We start from the raw sequence: 19473 nt of genomic DNA on the forward strand, positions 1-19473 counted from the left end.
GGCACTGGGAGGGACTGGGAAGGTACTGGGAAGGGAATTTAGGAGCACTGGGAGTCACTGGTTTATACTGGGAAGCACTGGGAGTCACTGGTTTGTACTGGTTTATACTGGGAGCGAGTCTGGGGGCACTGGGAGCCGGCGCCAGGGAGTTATAATGGGGTTTAATGGCACTGGGAGGGACTGGGAGGGACTGGGAGGGTACTGGGAGGGTACTGGGAAGGACTGGAAGGGAGTTTAGGAGCACTGGGAGTCACTGGTTTGTACTGGGAGTCACTGGTTTGTACTGGTTTATACTGGGAGCGAGTCTGGGGGCACTGGGAGCCAGCACCAGGGAGTTATAATGGGGTGTAATGGCACTGGGAGGGACTGGGAGGGACTGGGAGGGACTGGAAGGGAGTTTAGGAGCACTGGGAGGGCACTGGGACTCACTGGAATAGCCCTGGAGTTACTGGGAGTCACTGGTTTGTACTGGTTTATACTGGGAGTCACTGGGAGTGGATTTGGAGCCATTCCAATGGGGTTTAATGGCACTGGGAGGGACTGGGAGGGACTGGGAGGGCACTGGGAGGGCACTGGGATGGAATTTTAGGAGCACTGGGAATCACTGGTTTGCACTGGGAGTCACTGGGTTATACTGGTTTGTACTGGTTTATACTGGGAGTGGATTTGGAGCCATTCCAATGGGGTTTAATGGCACTGGGAGTCACTGGTTTGGACTGGTTTGGACTGGTTTGAACTGGGAGTCACTGCAGCCTTACTGGTCTAACTGGGATTAACTGGGAGCCACTGGGAAGGAACTGGAGCCTTACTGGTGGCTACTGGGAGGGGACTGGTCTGAACTGGTCCAGACAGTGTGAACCGGTCCAAACTGGTCCATGCCGGTCCAAACTGGTCCAAACTGGTCCTTACTGGTCCAAACTGGTTCCTTACTGGTCCAAACTGGTCCATACTGGTCCAAACTGGTCCAAACTGGTCCAAACTGGTTTCTTACTGGTCCAAACTGGTCCATACTGGTCCAAACTGGTCCATACTGGTCCAAACTGGTCCATACTGGTTGCAGGGTGGAGCGCCGGGAGTGGACGCGGCTCAAGGCCAAAGATCGGGGGCCAGGGGCTCAAGGTGGGGCCTGAAAATCCCAAAAAAATCCCAAAATTCCACCCAAAAAATTCCCAAAATTCCACCCCAAAAATCCCAAAATTCGCCCAAAAATCTCAAAATTCCACCCAAAAAATTCCCAAAATTCACCCAAAAATCGTCCCAGAAAATCCTCCCAAAAAATCCCAAAAATTAGAAAAAAAAATATTTAAAAATCCCAAATAATCTCCCAAAATCTGCCCCAAAAAAATCCCCCTAAAATTCCCCCAAAATTTTCCCAAGAAAATCCCCCCGAATCCCCCCAAAATCCCCCCAAAATCCCCCCAAAATAAATAAAATCCCCCCCAAATTCCCCCTTAATCCAAAAAAACCCCTAAAAAATCCCAAAAAATCCCGAAAATCCCCCCAAAATCCCCAAAAATCCCAAAAAATTCCCCCCAAAAATTCCCAAAAATCCCCCCAAAATACATAAAATCCCCCCAAAAATTGCCAAAAATTCCCTAAAAATCTCCCCAAAATCCCAAAAAATCCCCCAAAATTGCCAAAAAATCTCCATAAAATCCCCCCAAAATCCAAAAAAATCCCCCCAAAAATCCCCCCAAAATCCCAAAAAATCCCCCCAAAACTCCCCAAAAATCCCCCAAAATCCCCAAAAATTCCCCCCAAATTAAATAAAATCCCCCAAAAAATCCCCAAAAAATCCCCCAAAAATCCCCTAAAAAATCCCCCAAAATTGCCAAAAAATCCCCATAAAATCCCCCCAAAACCCCCAAAAATCCCCCCAAAATCCCCAAAAATCCCCCCAAAATCCCCCAAAATCCCCCCAAAATCCAAAAAAATCCCCCCAAAACTCCCCAAAATCCCCAAAAATCCCCAAAAATTCCCCCAAAAATCCCCCCAAATTAAATAAATTCCCCAAAAAAATCCCAAAAAATCCCCAAAAAATCCCCCCAAAAATCCCAAAAAAATCCCCCCAAAACTCGCCAAAAATCCCCAGAAATCCCCCCAAAATCCAAAATAATCCCCCCCAAATCCCCAAAAATCCCCCCAAAAAATCCCAAAAAATCCCCCCAAAATAAATAAAATCCCCCCAAAAATCCCCAAAAATCTCCATAAAATCCCCCCAAAATCCCCAAAAATCCCCCCAAAATCCAAAAAAATCCACCAAAAACTCCCCAAAATCCCCAAAAATCCCAAAAAATTCCCCCAAAAAATTCCTCAAAATCCCCCCAAAATAAATAAAATCCCCCAAAAAATCCCCAAAAATCGCCAAAAAATCCCCAAAAATCCCCCCAAAATCTCAAAAAATCCCCCCAAAATCCCAAAAAAATCCCCATAAAATCCCCCCAAAATCCAAAAAAATCCCCCCAAAACTCCCCAAAAATCGCCAAAAAATCCCAAAAATCCCCAAAAAATCCCCCAAATTTCCCAAAAATCCCCAAAAATTCCCCCCAAAAATTCCCCCCAAAAATCCCCCCAAATTAAATAAAATTCCCCAAAAAATCCCCAAAAAATCCCCCAAAATCCCCTAAAAAATCCCCCAAAATTGCCAAAAAATCCCCATAAAATCCCCCCAAAATCCAAAAAAATCCTGCCAAAATCCCAAAAAATCCCCCCAAAATCTAAAAAAATCCCCCAAAAACTCCCCAAAAATCCCCAAAAATCCCCCCAAAATCCCCAAAAAATCCCCCCAAAATCCCAAAAAATCCCCCCAAAATCCCCAAAAATCCATAAAAAATCCAAAAAAATCCCCCAAAATCCCCCAAATCCCCCAAAAATCCCCCAAATCCCCCCAAAAAGTTCCCGGTTTTCCCGCAGGCCGCGAGGACGCCGTGCTGAGCTACGAGACGGTGACGCAGATGGAAGGTGAATTTTGGGCTGAAATCCCCCAATTTTGGGCTGAAATCCCCCAATTTCGGGGTTTCCCCTCTCGGGGGGAGGTTCAGCACCCCTGAAATTTTGGGGAATTTTGGGAATTTTGGGGCGATTTGGGGTTTTTTTGGTGTTTTTTGCCCTCCCCAGTTCACTACGCGCGGCCGATCATCATCCTGGGCCCCACCAAGGATCGCGTCAACGACGACCTCCTGTCCGAGTTCCCCGAGAAATTCGGCTCCTGCGTGCCCCGTGAGTCACCTGGCACACCTGGGCACACCTGGGGGCACCTGGGCACACCTGGGCACACACCTGGGGGCATCAGGAACACACCTGGGGGCATCATGAACACACCTGGGGGGCACACACGGGCACCTCCTGTCCGAGTTCCCCGAGAAATTCGGCTCCTGCGTGCCCCGTGAGTCACCTGGGCACACCTGGGCACACCTGAGATACACCTGGGGGCATCAGGAACACACCTGGGCACACCTGAGATACACCTGGGCACACCTGGGCACACCTGGGATACACCTGAGATACACCTGGGGGCATCAGGAACACACCTGGGCACACCTGGGATACACCTGGGCACACCTGGGCACACCTGAGATACACCTGGGCACACCTGAGATACACCTGGGCACACCTGGGGGCACCTGGGCACACCTGGGGGGCATCAGGGCACACCTGGGGGCACACACGGGCACCTCCTGTCCGAGTTCCCCGAGAAATTCGGCTCCTGCGTGCCCCGTGAGTCACCTGGGCACACCTGGGGGCACCTGGGCACACCTGGGCACACCTGAGATACACCTGGGCACAGCTGGGATATGCCTGGGGGCGCCTGAGATACACCTGGGCACACCTGGGTACATCTGGGGGCACCCGGGGCACACCTGGGCCCTGTTTATCCCCCATTTCTGGGGTGCTACCTGTCCCAGGTGTGTCTCACCTGTCCCAGGTGTGTCTCACCTGTCCCGGGTGTGTCTCACCTGTCCCAGGTGTGTCTCACCTGTCCTGGATGTGTCTCACCTATCCCAGGTGTGTCTCACCTGTCTTGGGTGTGTCTCACCTGTCTTGGGTGTGTCTCACCTGTCTCGGGTGTGTCTCACCTGTCCCCGGGTGTGTCTCACCTATCCCGGGTGTGTCTCACCTGTCCTGGATGTGTCTCACCTATCCCGGGTGTGTCTCACCTGTCCCGGGTGTGTCTCACCTATCCCGGGTGTGTCTCACCTGTCCTGGGTGTGTCTCACCTGTCCCCGGGTGTGTCTCACCTGTCCCAGGTGTGTCTCACCTGTCCTGGATGTGTCTCACCTATCCCGGGTGTGTCTCACCTGTCCCGGGTGTGTCTCACCTATCCCGGGTGTGTCTCACCTGTCCCGGGTGTGTCTCACCTATCCCGGGTGTGTCTCACCTGTCTTGGGTGTGTCCCACCTGTCCCGGGTGTGTCTCACCTGTCCCGGGTGTGTCTCACCTGTCCCGGGTGTGTCTCACCTTTCCTGGGTGTGTCTCACCTGTCCCGGGTGTGTCTCACCTGTCTCAGGTGTGTCTCACCTGTCTCGGGTGTGTCTCACCTGTCCCCGGGTGTGTCTCACCTATCCCGGGTGTGTCTCACCTGTCCTGGATGTGTCTCACCTATCCCGGGTGTGTCTCACCTGTCCCGGGTGTGTCTCACCTATCCTGGGTGTGTCTCACCTGTCCCGGGTGTGTCTCACCTGTCCCGGGTGTGTCTCACCTGTCTTGGGTGTGTCCCACCTGTCCCGGGTGTGTCTCACCTGTCCCGGGTGTGTCTCACCTGTCTTGGGTGTGTCTCACCTGTCCCGGGTGTGTCTCACCTGTCCCGGGTGTGTCTCACCTGTCTTGGGTGTGTCTCACCTGTCCCGGGTGTGTCTCACCTGTCCCGGGTGTGTCTCACCTGTCTTGGGTGTGTCTCACCTGTCCCACCTGCAGACACGACGCGGCCCAAGCGCGAGTACGAGGCCGATGGCCGCCATTATCACACCTGGCCCCCGTTAATGCCCCATTTCAGGGGTGTTACCTGTCCCAGGTGTGTCCCAGGTGTGTCACACCTGTCTCACCTGTCCCACCTGCAGACACGACGCGGCCCAAGCGCGAGTACGAGGCCAATGGCCGCCATTATCACACCTGGGCACACCTGGGCCCCGTTCATCCCCCATTTCAGGGCTGTTACCTGTCCCAGGTGTGCCTCACCTGTCCCAGGTGTGTCTCACCTGTCTCACCTGCAGACACGACGCGGCCCAAGCGCGAGTACGAGGCCAATGGCCGCCATTATCACACCTGGGCACACCTGGGCCCCATTTATCCCCCATTTCCAGGGTGTTACCTGTCCCAGGTGTGTCTCACCTGTCTCAGGTGTGTCTCACCTGTCCCACCTGCAGACACGACGCGGCCCAAGCGCGAGTACGAGGTGGACGGGCGCGATTATCACTTCGTGGCCTCGCGGGAGCGGATGGAGAAGGACATCCAGGGACACAAGTTCATCGAGGCGGGGCAGTACAACAGCCACCTGTACGGCACCAGCGTCCAATCCGTGCGCGAGGTGGCTGAGCAGGTAAACACACCTGGGTACACCTGGGATACACCTGGGCACACCTGGTACAACAGCCACCTGTACGGCACCAGCGTCCAATCCGTGCGCGAGGTGGCTGAGCAGGTGAGGGCACACCTGGGATACACCTGGGCACACCTGGGTACACCTGCATACAGCTGGGATACACCTGGGCACACCTGGGATACACCTGGGCACACCTGGGTACAGCTGGGTACAGCTGGGATACACCTGGGTACACCTGGGATACACCTGAGATACACCTGGGCACACCTGGGCACACCTGGGCACACCTGGGTACACCTGAGATACACCTGGGTACACACCTGGGGCAGGGCAGTACAACAGCCACCTGTACGGCACCAGCGTCCAGTCCGTGCGCGAGGTGGCTGAGCAGGTAAACACACCTGGGATACACCTGGGCACACCTGGGTACACCTGCGTACAGCTGGGATACACCTGGGCACACCTGGGATACACCTGGGCACACCTGGGTACAGCTGGGTACAGCTGGGATACACCTGGGTACACCTGGGATACACCTGAGATACACCTGGTACAACAGCCACCTGTATGGCACCAGCGTCCAATCCGTGCGCGAGGTGGCTGAGCAGGTAAACACACCTGGGATAGAGCTGGGATACACCTGGGATAGAGCTGGGTACACCTGGGATACACCTGGGCACACCTGGGATACACCTGGGCACAGCTGGGATACACCTGGGCACACCTGGTACAACAGCCACCTGTACGGCACCAGCGTCCAGTCCGTGCGCGAGGTGGCTGAGCAGGTGAGGGCACACCTGGGATAGAGCTGGGATACACCTGGGCACACCTGGGATACACCTGAGCACAGCTGGGTACAGCTGGGATACACCTGGGATACACCTGGGTACACCTGAGATACCCCTGGGTACAGCTGGGTACAGCTGGGATACACCTGGGATACACCTGGGCACACCTGGGATACACCTGGGCACACCTGGGATACACCTGGGCACACCCGGGTACACCTGGGATACTCCTGGGGTACACCTGGGATACACCTGGGCACACCTGGGCACACACCTGGGCACACACCTGGGCACACCTGAGCTCACCTGTGACTCACTTGGGCTCACCTGTGTCACCTGCAGGGCAAGCACTGCATCCTGGACGTGTCTGGGGGTACCTGGGGCACACCTGGGCACACCTGGGGCACACCTGGGCACACCTGTACCTCACCTGTGTCACCTGCAGGGCAAGCACTGCATCCTGGACGTGTCTGGGGGTACCTGGGGCACACCTGGGCACACCTGGGGCACACCTGGGCACACCTGTACCTCACCTGGTCACACCTGTGTCACCTGCAGGGCAAGCACTGCATCCTGGACGTGTCGGCCAACGCCGTGCGGCGGCTCCAGGCGGCGCAGCTGCACCCGATCGCCATCTTCATCCGGCCCAAATCGCTGCAGAACGTGCTGTGAGTACCTGGGCACACCTGGGCATACCTGGGCATACCTGGGCACACCTGGGCACACCTGGGCAGCGATTCTGGGGGGATCTGGGGAGGTTTTGGGGCGCCCATCGCCATCTTCATCCGGCCCAAATCGCTGCAGAACGTGCTGTGAGTACCTGGGCACACCTGGGCACACACCTGGGCACACCTGGGCATACCTGAGCACACCTGGGTGCACCTGGGCACACACCTGGGCGCACCTGGGCACACCTGGGCGCACCTGGGCACACACCTGGGCGCACCTGGGCACATCTGGGCGCACCTGAGAACACACCTGGGCATATCTGAGCACACCTGGGCACACCTGGGCACACAGCTGAGCACACCTGGACACACCTGGGACACACCTGGGCACACAGCTGAGCACACCTGGACACACCTGGGACACACCTGGGCACACAGCTGAGCACACCTGGACACACCTGGGACACACCTGGGCACACAGCTGAGCACACCTGGACACACCTGGGACACACCTGGGCACACAGCTGAGCACACCTGGACACACCTGGACACACCTGGACACACCTGGGCACACCTGGGGACACCAGGCACAGCTGGGCACACCTGGGACACACCTGGGCACACCTGGGCACACACCTGGGCACACCTGGGCAGCCGTTCTGGGTGGGATTTAAGGGGGTTTAGGGGCGTGGCTTGGGCACAGAGAGGGGGAAACTGAGGCGTGGCCATCTATGATGACAGTGAAGGCAATTTGCATAATGGGTGGGGCTTTCTGATTTACAGGTGAGAGGCGGGCATGGCTTTGCAAATGGGCGTGGTCTCTTAGGAATAAAGATGTGATGTGGGCGGGGCTTGTGGGCGTGTCCCGGGAATTCCAGGTGTGCTGGGTGTGGCCAATGGGCGTGGCCAAAGATTTAGGGGAGGATCCTGGGATTTTGGGCGTGTCCAGGTGATGGTGGGCGTGCCCAGGTGACCTGGGTGTTCTCCCAGGGACTGTGGGCGTGGCCAGGTGTGGTGGGCGTGTCTTTGGGGTGCTGGGCGTGGCCAAGGTAGGTGGGCGAGTCTGTGGGGATTGCAGGTGTGGCCAGGTGAAGTGGGCGTGGCTGTTGGGTGTTGTGGGCGTGGCCAGGTGAGGTGGGCGTAGCTGTTGGGTGTTGTGGGCATGGCCAGGTGAGGCGGGAGTGGCTGATGGATGTTGTGGGCGTGGCCAGGTGAGGTGAGAGTGGCTGTTGGGTGTTGTGGGCGTGGCCAGGTGAGGCGGGAGTGGCTGATGGATGTTGTGGGCGTGGCCAGGTGCGGCGGGAGTGGCTGTTGGGTGTTGTGGGCGTGGCCAGGTGAGGTGGGCGTGGCTATTGATGTGGCCAGGTGAGGCAGGCGTGGCTGTTGGATGTTGTGGGCGTGGCCAGGTGAGGTGAGAGTGGCTGTTGGCAGTTGTGGGCGTGGCCAGGTGAGGCGGGCGTGGCTGTTAGCGGTCGCGGGCGTGGCCAGGTGAAGTGGGCGTGTCCCGACCTGGCCACGCCCCCCTCAGGGAGATCTCCAAGCGCGTGAGCGAGGAGCAGGCGCGGAAAGCGTTCGACAGAGCCACCAAACTGGAGCAGGAGTTCACCGAGTGCTTCTCAGGTGAGACACACCTGGGCACACCTGGGCACCCTCAAAGACCCCGCCCCACAATTCCCAAAAATCTCCCAAAAATCTCCCAAAAAATCTCCCAAAAATCCCCCTTTTTTTTTTAACCCTACAAAGATCCCTACCGGCCCCAAATCCTCCCCAAAAATTCCTGAAATTTCTCCCAAATCCACTTTTTTTTTTTTCACCTGCAAGGATTCCCACACACCCCAAACCTCCCAGAAATTCCCAAAATTTTCCTGAAATTCGCTTTGATCCCCACCTCTAAAGGTTTTTATCCACCCCAAAATCCATAAAATTCCCCTAAAATCCCATTTTTTCCACCTCTAAAGGTCTCGACCCATCCCAACCTGCCCCAAACCTCCCAAAAAATCCCCAAAATCCCCTCAAATCTCCTTTTTATTCACTTCTAAATTTCTCTACCCACCCCAAACATCCCCAAAATCCCCTAAAATCTCCTTTTTATTCTCTTCTAAAGATCCCTACTCACCCCAAACCCCCCCAAACCCTCCCCAAACTCCCCCAAAATTCCCTTTTTTTACCTTCCAAAGATCTCTACCCACCCCAAACTGCCCCAAAATTCCCAAAATCTCCTAAAATCTCCTTTTTATTCATTTATTAAGATCTCTACCCACCCCAAACCCCCACAAATCCCCTAAAATTTCATTTTAATTCACTTCTAAAGATCTCTACCCACCCCAAAACCCCCCAAAAAATCCCCAAAATCCCCTAAAATCTCCTTTTTATTCACTTCTGAAGATCCCTACCCACCCCAAACCCCCACAAATCCCCTAAAATTTCATTTTAATTCACTTCTAAAGATCTCTACCCACCCCAAAACCCCCCAAAAAATCCCCAAAATCCCCTAAAATCTCCTTTTTATTCACTTCTGAAGATCCCTACCCACCCCAAACCCCCACAAAACCTCCCCAAAATCCCATTTTTTTACCTTCCAAAGTTTCCTACCCACCCCAGCCCCCCCCCAACTCCCCAAAATTCCCCTAAAATCCCATTTTTTCCACCTCTAAAGATCCCTACTCACCCCAAACCCCCCCAAAAATCCCCCAAATCCCCTAAAATCTCCTTTTTATTCACTTCTAGAGATCTCTACCCCCCCAAAACCCTCCCAAAACCCCCCCAAAATCCCCTTTTTTAACCTTCCAAAGATCCCTACCCACCCCAAACCCCCCCAAAATCCCCTAAAATCTCCTTTTTATTCACTTCTAAAGATCTCTACCCCCCCCAAAACCCTCCCAAAACCCCCCCAAAATCCCATTTTTTTTACCTTCCACAGATCCCTACCCACCCCAAACCCCCACAAACCCCCCCCAAAATCCCCTTTTTTTTACCTTTCAAAGATCCCTACCCACCCCAAACCGCCCCAAAATCCCCCAAAATCCCCTAAAATCTCCTTTTTCTCCCTCCCCAGCCATGGTGGAAGGCGACAGCTTCGAGGAGATTTACCACAAAGTCAAACGAGTCATCGAGGACCTCTCAGGACCTTTCATCTGGGTCCCCGCCCGCGAGCGGCTCTAGGGCCAGGGGGGGATCCCCCCCCCAAAAAAAAAAAACCCCAAACCCCCCCCAAAATCCACAGGAAACCCCCCAAAAACCCCACCAGGACCTGCTGGGAATTCCCAAAGCGTGGGGGAGGGGTTCTGGTGTTGTTTTATTTTTTTTTTTTTGGTTTTGGTTTTTTTTTTTTTTTTTTTGGTGTTTTTTTGGGGTTTTCTCCGGTGGTTTTTGGGGGGGGGGAAACACCCCCAAATTTGGACTCTTCATTTTTTTTGTACATATTTAAGCTCTATATTTGTAACGCCCCGGGGGGCCCCGAATCGGCCCCTCCCGGCCTGGAAAATTAATTGGGGGGAGGGGGGAAAAGGGGGGGGGAGGGGTTCGGGGGGGGTTTCCCCTGGGCCCCTCCCCCCCCCCTCCCCTCCCCCACTCCCTCGGCGTGGGAAAAAAAAAAGGAGGGGATGGTGGGGGGGGTGGGGGGGAGGGGAGATGAGAGTATTTTGCATAGAAATTATGGAATTGTGGGAATAAAGCGATGGAGACGCCGGAGGTTCGGGATTGGGGGGGGATGGGAGGGGATTTGGGGGTGGGGGAGCCCTCGGAGGCAAAATTTTGGGGGATTTTTTAGGGATTTTTGGGGGTTTGGAAAAGGCGGTTGAGGGGTTAAATGGGGAGTTTGGAGGCTCAAGAGGATTTGAGGGGGTCCTGGGTGGGGTTTGGGGGGTCCTGGAGGGGTCACAGAGGTTGGGGAACCCCCCCCGGAGTTGGAATTTGGGGAGATTTTGGGGGGTTTTGGGGTCGAAAGGATGCGTGGGAACGATCACGGGAGCGGCAGCCAATCAGAAGTGAGAGCGCTCAATGGAGGCGCGGCCAAGGCGGTTTGTGAATGGCGGGTGGAATTTATGAATGGAGGGCGGGATTTATGAATGGGGGTGGGATTTATGAATGGAGGGCGGAGCTTGTGAATGGAAAGCAGAATTTTCCCACCCCCATCATCACCTCAGCACACCCTCCCGCCCTAATTATCGCTAATTACCAGTTATAATTAATTAATAACCGACCAAAAAAAAAGGGGGGGACACCCCCTGGAATGGGGGAACCCCAAATTTATTGGGGGGGGAGGGAGGAGCTCTCTGGCCACGCCCATTTCCCATCTTTGGGGGGGGTGGGGCAGCCCCTCCCCCACCTTGGTCCGAGGGGTTTTTTTTGGGGGGGTCCCAGGAGGGAATTTTGGGGTCTCTGAGATCTTGGGGGGATCCTGGGAATATTTTTTAGGGGTCCCATAAAAATTTGGGATCATCCCAAGTGACATTTTAGGGTCCCAGAGCACAGGATCCAACCCCAAAATCCAATTTTCATCCTAAACAAAAAAAATCTTAAATTTTGTGGGGGGAATTTTGGGGATCCCAGGTGAATTCTGGGGATCCCAGGTGAATTTTGGGGGTCCCAGGTGAATTTTGAGGAGTCCCAGAAAGATTCTGGAGATCTCAGATGAATTTTTGGGGCGCCAGGAAGATTTTTTTGGGGGGTCCCATCAAATCTTGCTGCGATTCCAGATGAGATTTTGGGGCTCACGGGGAAAAAAAAACCCAAAAATCCCTTTTTAAACCCTAAAAAAAATCTCAATTTTGAGGCGATTTTTGGGGTTTTTTTGGGGTGCTGGGGATTTTGGGGTCACTCCTTTTTGGGGTGGGGGTCCCGGGAGCCCCCCAAAAGCAGCACCTGGGCCAGCAGGACCCCGTTGCAGGCGGCCGAGGCCGCGAAGGTCGAGGCCAAAAGGAGATCCCCGGTTTCCTGCAGGGGAAATTTGGGGGATTTTGGGAAAATTTGGGGGATTTTGGGAAAATTTGGGGGATTTGGGGAAAATTTGGGGGGGATTTGGGGGAAATTTGGGGGAAATTTAGGGATTTTGGGAAACTTTGGGGGAAATTTGGGGGATTTGGGGAAAATTTGGGGGGGATTTGGGGAAAATTTGGGGGATATGGGGAAAATTTGGGGGAGATTTGGGGGATTTTGGGAAAATTTGGGGGAAATTTGGGGAATTTTGGGAAAATTTGGGGGATTTTGGGAAAATTTGGGGGAAATTTGGGGGATTTGGGGGAAATTTGGGAAAATTTGGGGGAAATTTGGGGGATTTTGGGAAAATTTGGGGGAAATTTTGGGGTAAATTTGGGGGATTTTGGGAAAATTTGGGGGAAATCTGGAAGATTTTGGGAAAATTTGGGGGAAATTTGGGGGATTTGGGGGAAATTTGGGGAAGATTTGGGGGATTTAGGGGAAATTTGGGGCACTTTGGGAGAAATTCGGGAGATTTTGGGAAAATTTGGGGGAAATCTGGGAGATTTTGGGAAAATTTGGGGGATTTGGGGGAAATTTGGGGAAAATTTGGGGGATTTGGGGGAAATTTGGGGCATTTTGGGGGAAATTTGGGAGATTTTGGGAAAATTTGGAGGGAATTTGGGGGATTTTGGGAAAATTTGGAGGGAATTTGGGTGATTTGGGGTGAATTTGAGTCAGAATTTGGGGATTTTGGGGGTTCTGGGTGGATTTTGAGATCCAGGATTTTTTTGGGGGGGATTTTTGAGATTTGGGGTTTTTTGGGGAGGGGTCTCACCGTGAGGGAGGAGAATTTGGGGGGGTCCTGAGTGAATCTGGAGGGAATTTGGGGGAAATTTGGGGTGATTTGGGGTGAATTTGAGTCAGAATTTGGGGATTTTGGGGGTTCTGAGTAGATTTTGAGATCCAGGATTTTTTGGGGGGGATTTTTGGGATTTGGGGTTTTTTTGGGGAGGGGTCTCACCGTGAGGGAGGTGAAGATTCTGGCCAGGGCCCCCCCAAAGAGGAGCCCCGTGGAGACCCCCGAGAGCTGCCCCGTGTGGCCCTGCCGGGCGTTGGTGACGATCTGGATCAGCTGGGGGGAGGGGGAGGGGAAATTTTGGGGGATTTTTATTTTTGGGGGAGGGTCCCCAAAAATTTGGAGAGCCCCAAAATAATTCTGAAATCCTAGAGGGAATTTGGAGGGGTTTGGTGAAAATTCACCCCAAATTCAATCCAAAAAAAAGCCCAAAATCCTCCCAAAACCCACCCAGGACCCCCTAAAAACCCCTCAGGACCCCCCCAAATCCTCCCAAATCCACCCAGGAGCCCCCAAAATCCTCCCAAATTTCACCCAGGAGCCCCCAAAATCGTCCCAAACCCACCCAGGACCCCCCCAAATTCACCCAGGATCCCCTAAAACCCCTTCAGGACCCCCCAAAATCCGCCCAGGACCCCCCAAATCCTCCCAAACTCACCCAGGATCCCCTAAAACACCTTCAGGACCCCCCAAAATCCTCCCAAACCCACCCAGGACCCCCCAAAACTCCACTGGACCCCCCCAAACCCACCCAGGACCCCCTAAAACCCCTTCAGGACCCCCCAAACCCACCCGAGACCCCCCAAAATCCTCCCAAATTTCACTCAGGACCCCCCCAAAACCCTTTTAGGACCCTCCTAAATCCCCTTTAAACGTTCCCAAACCTCTCCAGGACCCCCCAAAATCTCCCCAAACCCCTCCAGAACCCCCAAATCCTCCCCAAAATGCCCCAAAATCTCCCCAAAATCCCTTTCCAGCTCCCCAAACCCCTCCAGGACCCCCCCAATCCTCCCCAAACCCCCCCAAACCTCCCCAAAATTCCCCCAAATCTCCCCAAAATCCCTTTCAAGCTCCCCAAACCCCACGAGAACCCCTCATAATCCCCCCAACCCCCCCCAAAATCTCCCAAACCTCCCCCAAATCCCCCCAAACCTCCCCAAAATCCCCCAAAATCTCCCCAAAATCCCTTTCAAACTCACCAAACTCCTCAAGGATCCCCCCAAATCCCCCCAAAACCCTTTAACCTCCCCAAACTCCTCCAGAACCCCCCAAATCCTCCCCAACCCCCCCCCCAAATCTCCCCAAAATCTCTTTCAACCTCCCCAAACCCCTCCAGAAACCCCAAATCCTCCCCCAACCCTCCAAAATCCCCCAAAATCTCCCCAAAATCTCTTTCAACCTCCCCAAAATCCTCCAAAATCCCCACAAACCTCCACAAAATTCCCCCAAACCTCCCCCAAATCCCTTTCAACCTCCTCAACCTCCCCAAAATCCCTTTCAAGCTCCCCAAACCCATCAAAATCCCCCCAAACCCCCACAAAATCCCCCCAAACCTCCTCAAAACGCCCCAAAATCTCCCCAAAATCCCTTTCAACCTCCCCAAACCCCTCAAAATCCCCCCAAACGTCCCCAAAATCTCCCAGAATCTCCCAAAAATCCCTTTCAAGCTCCCCAAACCCCTCCAGAACCCCCAAAATCCTCCCCAAACCCCCCAAAAATCTCCCCAAAATCCCCCAAAATCTTCCCAAAATCCCCCAGAATCTCCCCAAAATCCCTTTCAACCTCCCCAAACTCCCCCAAATCCTCCCCAAAATGCCCCAAAATCTCCCCAAAATCCCTTTCAACTTCCCCAAACTCCCCCAAATCCTCCCCAAAATCTCCCCAAAATCCCTTTCAATCTCCCTAAACCCCTCCAGAACCCCCCAAATCCTCCCCAAACCTCCCCAAAATCCCCCCAAACCTCCCCAAAATGCCCCAAAATCTCCCCAAAATCCCTTTCAACCTCCCCAAACTCCCCCAAATCCTCCCCAAAATCCCCTCAAACCTCCCCAAAATCCCCCAAATCCTCCCCAAACCCCTCCAGGACCCCCCTGAACCCCTCACCCTGCTGAGGATGATGATGGGCAGGTTCAGGGCCTGCAGGGCAGTGACGAAGCTCAGCGGGGTCAGAGGTGACACCAAAAGGCCCAAAAACGCCCCAAAAACGGCCACGAGCGCCAGCCCTGGGGGGAGGGGACACCAAAGGGGTCGAGGATCCCCCCCAAAAAAACCCCAAAAAGGCCCAAAATGCCCCAAATTTCACCCAGAACTCGGCACAAACCTCGGCCCGTGCGGCCCCCGAAGTGCAGGATGAGGAAGAGGAGGGTGAGGGTCTGCAGGAGGAGGAAGAGCGACTCCCCCCAGGCGCTGTGGGGATTTGGGGGGGTCGGGGAACCCCAAAAATGGGGGTGGGAGGGGAAAAAATGGGGAAAATCCCGTGAGAAATGAAGGGGAAACGGCTGAAAATGCACCCAAATGCACCCAAAATGTTTCAAATTCCCTCAAAAGTTCCCCAAATTCCATCCAGATTCCCCAAAATCCATCCCAAACTCCACTTTAAGCCCCCCAAAATCCCTCCAAACCCCCCCAAAATCCCCTCAAATCCCCCAAATCCCACATTTAACACCACCAAATCCCTCCCAAATCCCCCCAAAATCCTCTCCAGGTCCCCCTAAACCAGCCCAAATCTCTAAAATCCCACCCAAAATCTCTCCCAGACCCCCCCAAATCCAGCCCCAACCCCTCAAGCCCCCTCAAAATCCCCCAAATCCCCTCAAATCCACCCCAAACCCCCTTAAATCTTCCCTGAATCCCCCCAAAATTCCCCCAAAATCCCTCAAATCCCCCCAAATCCATCCCCAACACCCCCAAATTTCCCAGAAACCCCAAAATTCCCCCAAACCCCCTCAAATCCACCCCAAACCCCCTTAAATCGATCCTGAACCCCCTCAAATCCCCCCAAAATCCCTCAAATCCCCCAAATCCCCCCCAAATTTCCCAGAACCCCCCAAAATCCACCCCCAAATGACCTCAAATCCCCTCAACCCACCCCCAACCTCCCCCAAATTTCCCAGAACCCCCCCAAAATCCCCCAGATGACCTCAAATCCCCTCAAACCCACTCCAAGCCCCCGAAATCCCCCCCAAATTTCCCAGAACCTCCCCAAATCCCCCAAAATTCCCTCAAACCCCCTCAAATCCTCCCAAATCCATCCCTAACCCCCCCAAATCCCCCAAATCCATCCCTAACCCCCCAAAATCCCCGGAAATTCCCCCCAAATGATCTCAAATCCCCACAAACCCACCTCCAACCCCCCAAATCCCCCCCAAATTTCCCAGAACCCCCCAAAATCCCCCCCAAATCCTCCAAATCCCCCCAAACCCACCCCCAACCCCCCAAATCCCCCTCAAATTTCCCAGAACCCCCAAAATCCCCCCAAATGACCTCAAATCCCCCCAAATCCACCCCAAATCCCCCCCAAATTTCCCAGAACCCCTAAAAATCCCCCCAAAATTCCTCCAAATCCCCCCAAAATTCCCCCAAACCCCCTCAAATCCCCCCAAATCCATCCCTAACCCCCCCAAAATCCCCCGAAATTCCCCCAAAATCCCTCAAATCTCCCCAAATCCACCCCAAATCCCCCCCAAATTTCCCAGAACCCCCCAAAATCCCCCCAAACCCACCCCCAACTCCCCCAAATCCCCCCAAAATTCCCCAAACCCCCTCAAATTCCCCCAAACCCACCTTCAACCCCCCCAAATCCCCCCAAATTTCCCAGAACCCCCCCAAATTCCCCCCAAATGACCTCAAATCCCCTCAAACCCACTCCCAAGCCCCCCAAATTTCCCAAATCCCCCCAATCCCCCCTCACCTGAAGGGAAGCTCCTGGCGCAGCCGTAGCCCACCGAGCCCCCCAGGGCCAGCAGCTCCAGCAGCACCGAGGGGAGGCTGAGCCCCCCCCCACTGCGGGACCCCCAAACCTTCAGCAGCTGGGGCACCTTCACTGGGGGGGAAATGGGGTTAAAATCCAAAAAAAACCACCAAAAATCCAGCTCAAAATACACCAAAACAGCCATAAAATACCCCAAAACTGCTCTAAAATACCCCAAAATTCCCCCCCCCAGGACCCCCAAACCTTCAGCAGCTGGGGCACCTTCACTGAGGGGGAAATGGGGTTAAAATCCAAAAAAAAAACCAAAATTCAGCTCAAATTACACTAAAACGGCCATAAAATACCCAAAAATACCACAAAACTGCCCTAAAATACCCCAAAATTGCTTAAAAATGCCTCAAAATACCCCAAACCCCCCCCCCGGGGACCCCCAAACCTTCAGCAGCTGGGGCACCTTCACTGGGGGGAAATGGGGTTAAATACCCAAAAAACACCAAAAATCCAGCTCAAAATACCCCAAAACGGCCATAAAATAACCCAAAACTGCCATAAAATACACCAAAATACCCCAAAACTGCTCTAAATTACCCCAAAATTCCCCCCAGGGACCCCCAAACCTTCAGCAGCTGGGGCACCTTCACTGGGGGGAAAATGGGTTAAATCCCCAAAAAAACCCAAAAATCCACCCCAAAATACACCAAAACTGCTCTAAAATGCCACAAAATATCCCAAAACTGCCATAAAATACCCAAAAATTTCCCCCCCAGGGACCCCAAACCTTCAGCAGCTGGGGCACCTACACTGAGGGGAAAATGGGGTTAAATCACAAAAAACACCAAAAATCCAGCTCAAAATACCCCAAAACTGCCATAAAATATTCAAAAATGCCACAAAACTGCTCTTAATTACCCCAAGATTCCCCCCAGGGACCCCCAAACCTTCACCAGCTGGGGCACCTTCACTGAGGGGAAAATGGGGTTAAATCCCAAAAAACACCAACAATCCAGCTCAAAATACACCAAAACTGCCATAAAATACTCAAAAATGCCACAAAACCGCCCTAAAATACCCCAAAACTGCCATAAAATACCCAAAAATTTCCCCCCCCAGGGACCCCAAACCTTCAGCAGCTGGGGCACCTTCACTGAGGGGGAAATGGGGTTAAAATCCAAAAAAACCCAAAATCCAGCTCAAAATACCCCAAAACTGCCATAAAATACCCCACAACTGCCATGAAATACACAAAAATTGGTTTAAAATGCCTCAAAATACTCCAAAATTATCCCAAAATTCTCCCCCCAGGGACCCCCAAACCTTCAGCAGCTGGGGCACCTTCACTGAGGGAAAAATGGGGTTAAATCCAAAAAACACCAAAAATCCAGCCCAAAATACCCCAAAACTGCCATAAAATACTCAAAAATGCCACAAAACCGCCCTAAAATACCCCAAAATGCCGCAAAATTACCCCAAAATTCCCCCCCAGCAACCCTCAAAATTTCAGCACCCGTAGGACTTTCACTGAGGAGGAAAATGCGATCAAATCTCAAAAAAAACCCACCAAAATTCACCCCAAAATCCCCCTAAATTAATCCTAAAATAATTTGGGATTTAAAAAAAAAAAAAAAATCCTCCCTGGAGCCACCAAAATCCCCCCAGATCCCCCCAAAATCTCACCCAGGACGGATCCCGCCACGATCCCGTAGCCCAGAACTTTGCTCAGGAGGATTTTCAAGCACGGAACTGCAAAGAAATGACAAAGGTGAAGTGAAGCGACCCCAAAATTCCTCAAAATTCCTCAAATTCCCCTCAAAATCCCTCAAATTCCCCTCAAAATCCCTCAAAATTTGGATTTCCCCCACACCCGAAACAAAGATGGCGGCGCCATCGCCTCACGGCCAGACCAAAAATGGCGGCGCTGTTTTCCCGCGCCCGAAACCAAGATGGCGGCGCCCCTCACGACTCCCGCCCGTAACCAAAATGGCGGCCACCCCCACAGCCCTTAAAGGAGCCCCAAAATCCCGCTCGAAACCGCCCGAAAAAGCCCGAAAAGCCCCAGAACCGCCCCCCGCGGCCGCTGCGGCACCATCGAGGAGCTGGAAGCGGAGGAAGAATTGATCGAAGCAGTGCTCGGGCAGCAGGAAAGGGACGAGCCAAGGCCGGAGCGGCTCCATGGCGGCTCCCGCGCTGAGGGTGAACCGGCGGGAAACGCCCCTCGCACGTCTTGATTGGTTGAGACGCCAGAAAATCACGCCCCTCAAAACGCGCCCCGTAATGCTATTGGTTAGAATAGCGATGTGGCCTGTCAATCAAAGTCTGCACCAAGTGGCGATTGATCAACGGTTTATTGCGCAACGCGATTGGCTGTGTGGGCGTGAAACTCCGCCCCCCGCTGGTGCGGCAAGCTGTGATTGGCCAGTTCTTTATTAATACGATTAAAGTTTTAAATCCCCCCGAATCCCACAGAAATTCCCCAAATTCACCCCAATTTTGGGTACGGGGCGCTCTGACCCCCCCATAAATCCCTCCCAAATTCTCTCTTTAAAGTTTCAAATGTAGTGTCGAGTGTTGAGTGTTTCGACTTTGGGCGTTTCCAGAGGGGTCCAGGCCCCGAGTTTGAGGGACTTTGAGAGATTTGGGGGGGTCCAGGAGCAGATCTCGGGGATTCAGCGGTGTCACTGACTCACTTTAGACGGAGATTTTGGGGTTACCCGAGATTCTGGGGGGGCTCAACCCGTCCAGACAGAAATTTCGGGGATCCAACCCCCAAATTT

General features: G+C 53.6%; 2 protein-coding genes across 2 annotated transcripts in view; one reads left to right on the forward strand and one right to left on the reverse strand.

The window, feature by feature from the left end:
- Positions 1-10157, forward strand: part of DLG4 (discs large MAGUK scaffold protein 4) — a gene marked incomplete at its 3' end in the record, with an annotated part of 42472 nt that extends 32315 nt beyond the window's left edge. The window contains 7 exon segments of the mRNA XM_084224477.1: positions 1061-1119; positions 2914-2961; positions 3118-3219; positions 5364-5536; positions 6886-6995; positions 8524-8615; positions 10051-10157. Coding sequence (XP_084080603.1) covers positions 1061-1119; positions 2914-2961; positions 3118-3219; positions 5364-5536; positions 6886-6995; positions 8524-8615; positions 10051-10157 — 691 coding nt within the window.
- A 1075-nt stretch (positions 10158-11232) lies between these two features.
- On the reverse strand, positions 11233-18890 carry MPDU1 (mannose-P-dolichol utilization defect 1). Its single transcript, XM_084224464.1, is given in 8 exon segments — positions 11233-11930; positions 12937-13047; positions 14875-14993; positions 15092-15177; positions 16682-16694; positions 16697-16813; positions 18377-18442; positions 18786-18890. Coding segments are annotated over 8 exon segments (720 nt in total). The 5' UTR covers positions 18874-18890; the 3' UTR covers positions 11233-11810.
- Positions 18891-19473: the final 583 nt, after the last annotated feature.

The sequence above is a fragment of the Fringilla coelebs genome (genome assembly GCF_963513975.1).
Source record: "Fringilla coelebs genome assembly, chromosome: 38".
NCBI lineage: Eukaryota > Metazoa > Chordata > Aves > Passeriformes > Fringillidae > Fringilla > Fringilla coelebs.